We start from the raw sequence: 5,263 nt of genomic DNA, 5'->3' as shown, positions 1-5,263 counted from the left end.
CCCCCCCCACCCCGCCCCAAGTCTGGGGTGGGCTGTCCCGAGTCCCGAGGCCCGGAGGGAGGGAGGACCAGCCCATCAGGGGCTGGAGGCAGAGCAGCCCACTCCGCTCCCCACCCTGTTGGGGACCTGGGGAAAGCCCCAGGCACATGTCCTGGGTAAGAGGGCAGTGCCTAGCCCTGGCCACCCTGAGACCCTCGGGCTGCCCTGGGTGCTCTGGGGAATCTGCCTGTTCCCCGGGGACCGTCCCCCTTTCCCCACCTCCCACTCACTGGAAGAACGAGATGTGCTGTTGACAAAGACATTGAGGAACTTCTTAGAGAAGGTGAGGTCAGGGCTGTCTGGGGAGGCGTCCTCCGGGCCCTGACCACCACCCAGAAGTGTGGCCGCCGTCTCTTCCTCGCTGGCCTCGCCGCCGCTGTCCTCTGAGCTGTCGTCGCCCAGGCCCGCGCAGCGCCGCAGGCTTACCAGCTCCAGCTGCGTGTGCTCGTCCACCACCAGCGTGTACTTGACCGCGTCATACACCAGTGACGCGTCCAGCGGCGCAGCGGGGCCCACGCCCCTCCCGCCGGGGGGCCCCGCCTTGTCATCAGCATCCTCCTCCTCTTCGTCCTCATCGTCCTCCTCTGAGCAGGCGGCGGAACAGGCGCGGCCAGGGCGGGCGCTGCGGCCTGCAGCGGCCCACAGAGGCGTGATGGTGTCGCGCGTGGGGTTGCTGAGGAAGAGGCAGGGCCCGGGCTGGGCGGGGCCAGGCCGTGGCGCGGAGGGCGCGGGGGGCGGCGGCCCGCACAGCGTCTCCATGTCCACCAGCTCCACGCCGCCCGGCCCTGCAGCCGCCTCAGGGGCCTCCGCGGCACCCCCTACGGGCGACGCGGGCTCGCCGGAAGGACGCGATGCGGGAGACAGGCACTGGCCGGGGCAGCGGATGGGTGAGGAGCCCTCGGAGATCATGCGGCTCACGAGGTTGCTGAGCAGCCAGGGCGAGTCGGCGTCCTCGCTGAGGTCTGGCTCGGACTCAGACCCGGACTCGTACTCGCTGTTGGTGTCGTCGGGGCCCACGGGCAGGAAGGCGGGGCGGCGCGGGGGCTCACAGGGGGCCTCGGGCTCGGGCTCCGGCTCAGAGGCAGGCGATGAGGCCTCCTCGATGGAGTTGGTGAGGTGCGAGGAGCGGCCGCTGCTGCTGCTGCCGCCGTCGCTGCTCAGCTCCAGCTCGGTCTCTGAGATGGACGAAATCATGCGCCCCAGGCGCGCGCCCCCTGCGTCCTCTGAGTCGGAGCCTGGCGAGGACAGCTCCTGGCTGCTGCGCCGGCCCCCTCGGCCCCCGCTGGAGTGGCTTCCCAGGTCGGCCTCGATGCCAGGATCTGAGGAGGGCGAGGCTCCACAGGGCGCAGGGGGACCCGAGGCCGGTCGGTTCCCTTCACAATCGCAACCCGGGCGCACAGGCGACTGTGCCCCGCACGGGCTCGTGTCTGTGGGCTGGAGGGAGGCGGGTGACTCTGCAGAGCAGGGGTATGTGTCAGCAAGCCACTCGGCTCCCTCCGTCTCTCCCTTACCTCCTGTGATCCCACCATCAGCATCACCGCCCTGCTCACCTCTGAGGGGCTCCTGGGGAGGTGAGCACAGCACTGTCTCCTGCCAGGAAGCTGGAGGCGCTGGGGCAAAGCCTCCATTGTTGTTCAGGGAGTCCTGGAGGTGGGGTGGGGGTGTAGTAAGAAAGTAGCGCTGAGGGGCGCCTGGGTGGCACAGCGGTTAAGCGTCTGCCTTCGGCTCAGGGCGTGATCCCGGCGTTAGGGGATCGAGCCCCACATCAGGCTCCTCCGCTATGAGCCTGCTTCTCCCTCTCCCACTCCCCCTGCTTGTGTTCCCTCTCTCGCTAGCTGTCTCTATCTCTGTCAAATAAATAAATAAAATCTTTAAAAAAAAAAAAAAAGAAAGTAGTGCTGAGGGGGGTCTCTAGCTTTCAGGGGTAGGACAGGGTGCCATGGGGTGCAGAGTCCCAGATGCTTAAAACCCAGATTAACTCCAGGATGCAGTGGGTGGGTCTGGATGCTCACCTGGGCTCCCAGCGTAGTCAGGTGGAGAGTGGTCGGCCGGTTCTTGTGGGATTCCTCCAGGGAGGGGGAAGGGATCAGGGCCTCTGGGGCAGGGACCTCTGAACCAGAGCCTCCTCCCTCCTTGCCCTCCCCTTCTCCTTCCTCCTCTTCCTCCTCCTCCTCTTCCTCCTCCTCCTCTTCCTCCTCCTCTTCCTCCTCCTCTTCATTGTCATCAATCATCTCAAACTCCTGGAAATCATCCTGGAAGGAGCAGATGGGGTGCGGCTGCTCCGAACGTCCCAGGGAGAGACTGTCCTGCAAGAAGGAGGGACAGACAGAGCTGGGCCAGAGCTCAACAGTGACTTGGGGTTCCAGGTGCCAGGAAAGGGGAAAGCAGAAAGATATACGTTAAGGGAGAGAAGACTCCAGTTCACTCTGCTCCTCACCAACTGAGTAGTTTTTTAAAAATCTGCTTCAGGAGTGCCTGGGTGGTTCGATTAGTTAAGTGTCTACCTTCAGCTGGGGTCATGATCCCAGGGTCCCGGGCTCTCAGCTCAATGGGGAGTCTGCCCTCTCCCTCTGCCCCTTCCCCCTGCTCATGCTCTCATCGCTCTCTCTCAGATGAATAAACAAAAAATCTTTTTAAAAAATCTGTTTAAGATACAAAAGTATCACTCCTAAGCTTAAGTGACAGAGATTCTCAGAGTGGCCCCAATCCACCTGTCACCCTCATGTTATCTCCAAACCCCATCACATTTGACACCAGCACTCCTTCCTTCGTGGCGTTTTAACCCAATTCACAATTGCTGTACACCCCCACCAAGCTGCAAGTCCCGCCAGGGCAGAGCCATGTCCATGTTGTGTACTGATACATCCTACCCTGAGAACAGGACTTAGCCTATAGATGCTAAGTGGAATATGAAGACAACCCAGGATTAACCAAGCTTGCACCAACCTCAGGGCCTTTGATACACTTAATCACTTTGCCAGCAAGTCCTCTCCTCCATTCCCTACCTCCCTTATCTGCCTAGCTCCATCCAGTCTTCCCTAGGGCAAGGTTGTGTGCCATTTCCCCTGGAAAGTCTCCCTGAAGGCCTCGGTCTCTTTTGGGTTCCCTCCCTCCTCATTGCACCTAGCATCCTCCCATTGGAACCCAGGCCTTGATATTCAGGCGGCCAGCCATCGCCCCTGACATGTCTTTCTCCCCTACTGAGTTATAAGCCACCAAGGGCAAGGGCCACACTTGTCCCATTCTCCTTCCACACACCTGGAAGCCCCCAGCACTTGCCACATGGCAGTTCCTCAGATATGTTCTTTAATGAATGAGAGAGACAGGGGGTGGAAAGAAGCAGAAGATGGGGGGAAAAAGATATCAGGGGTGCAGACATAAGGCAGAGGAGGCTTAAGAGGTGGGGACAGGCCTGGGAAGGAGACAGCTGAGATGGTAGCAGGAAGGGGCGGGGTCTTCCTAAAAAGTGGTCTGAGGACAGAAGGCATGCCTCCCCTCCCCCAAACTAGCCCAGTGACAGGGGCCAGGTGAGGAATGCTAGGGGCAGCCCTTTGTGGAGGGCGTACAGTCTGAGAAAACGAGAGGTCTGATATCAAGGAAGACCCTGGGCCCAGAAGCCCAAAGGGAGGGGGCAATCAGAGGATTTCTTATTCCAAGGCTGAGCTCAGACCCACCCTAAAACTCCAAGTGAACATTAAGCAGAGCAGAAGTGAGGTTCCCCCTCGAAAGGGTTCCATTTCCCCAGGCCCTTCCCCACCTTCTCGCAGTGGTCCGAGTCATAGCTGAGGCCCAGGCCACAGTCATCGGTGATCTCAGACAGGTCCTCATCATCAAATTCTTCCAGGCTTATGTCCTGAGGAGGCCTGGGAGAGGGGACCAGGGTCAGAAAGCAAGGACAGGGCTCCCAAGAGAGCCACCAACCCTGGACTCCCTCCCTGCCTGGATGCTGGCCCTGAGGAGGGACCCCCAGCTGCTAGACCCATGGTCTCTAGAAAACCCAACTCCCAGAGCCATATCCTGCCATCACCTTGAACCAAGCTCTGCTCTTCAACGGATTCCCCCCACAATCTGAGCCATGACCAGCCCAGAGGAGCCACTTGTCCCCTCAATCCTCCTCCCACTCCTCTGCTCCTCTCCTCCCTGCTCCAGGCCCCTCTGGGTCACAGATTCAGCCCCAGGGGAGTCAGGCTGAGCAGAGTGGGGGAGGGGGAGCTGAAGCTGCAGCAGCGGTGGGGTGGGGGTGGGGGGGCAGGTAGGCCTGCAGGAGCAGAGTCTACTAGCCACTTTGTCTCCCCCCTCCTGCCCGAGGCAGGTCTACACCCAGAGATTCAACCGTCTCCCCACCTTGGTCCCTTCCCCCAAGGGCTCCAGGCTTGATTTCAACTCTCTCCCTCCCTGAGCCCTACAGGCCAAGACAGGCCTTTACCGAAAACAGGCCCCAAAACGCCAAAAGGACACTGCCAAGCACAGAAGGTGGCTCAGTATCCTGCCCAGACAGGCTGCCCCTCAGAGGTTCAGCCCAGGTCCTCCACCCTTGAGGGGTCAGCTGCAAGGGCTGGGTGCGGCACTGGATCTCAGCGGAATATGGGGGGGGGGCGGTCATTAGGGCTGGAAAAGGGCTGGAAAAGGGGGATGAGGGTAGGATAAAAATAGACACCCTGAAGGCAAGGAGGATGGGGAGCAGGAGTCAGAGGCCTTAGGAACAGAGAGGGGACTTGGGCTTGGGTCCCCAAAGGCGATGGGGGTGGGGCGGCAGTGCCGGGTCGGAGGAGGCTGGGGACTGGGTCGGGGCGGGGGCTGCGGGAAGATAAGGGCCTGCCAAGGCCCGGGGCGCCAGAGTGCGTACCTGCAGCCTGGCGGCGACAGCGAGTGAAAGGTGGAAAGAGAAAACATCTCCGCCCGATCCGCCATCTTCTCCGGGGAAAGGCCTGCCGACTGCGGCGGGGGGAGGGGTGCGCGGAGCGACGGCCCCGCACGCCCTTCGTCGCTCCCTCCCTCGGTCCTCCGCCCTCCCCGAGTCACCTCGTGACACGCCCTGCGACACCCCGCCCGCCGACACACCTCGACACCCTGCCAGGACACCGCGGCAGGCGAGCGGCAGCGCCGCAGGGGGAGGGGAGAGGAGAGGGAGGATCCGGGAGCGGAGGGAGGGGACAGGGGAGGGAGGGAGGGGGACGGCGGGGAAGCTGGTTGGAGGAGAGAAGATGGTTTGACTGAGAGGCTC

General features: G+C 61.9%; 1 protein-coding gene across 1 annotated transcript in view; it reads right to left on the bottom strand.

Moving 5' to 3' along the window:
- The window catches only part of MAPK8IP2 (mitogen-activated protein kinase 8 interacting protein 2), an 11,647-nt gene extending 6,652 nt beyond the window's left edge, over positions 1–4,995 (bottom strand). Inside the window, exons 1-5 of the mRNA XM_040637790.1 lie at positions 4,886–4,995; positions 3,797–3,902; positions 2,052–2,345; positions 1,590–1,683; positions 270–1,493 (exon numbers count right to left, since the gene is read on the bottom strand). Of these exons, the coding sequence (XP_040493724.1) occupies positions 270–1,493; positions 1,590–1,683; positions 2,052–2,345; positions 3,797–3,902; positions 4,886–4,950 (1,783 nt within the window). The 5' untranslated portion in view covers positions 4,951–4,995. The remainder of the gene's footprint in view (positions 1–269; positions 1,494–1,589; positions 1,684–2,051; positions 2,346–3,796; positions 3,903–4,885) is intronic.
- Positions 4,996–5,263: the final 268 nt, after the last annotated feature.

Source organism: Ursus maritimus, unplaced genomic scaffold, assembly GCF_017311325.1.
Source record: "Ursus maritimus isolate PB19 unplaced genomic scaffold, ASM1731132v1 scaffold_21, whole genome shotgun sequence".
NCBI lineage: Eukaryota > Metazoa > Chordata > Mammalia > Carnivora > Ursidae > Ursus > Ursus maritimus.
The sequence above is the reverse complement of the archived record's forward strand: the minus strand, read 5'-3'. Positions and strand labels throughout refer to the sequence as shown.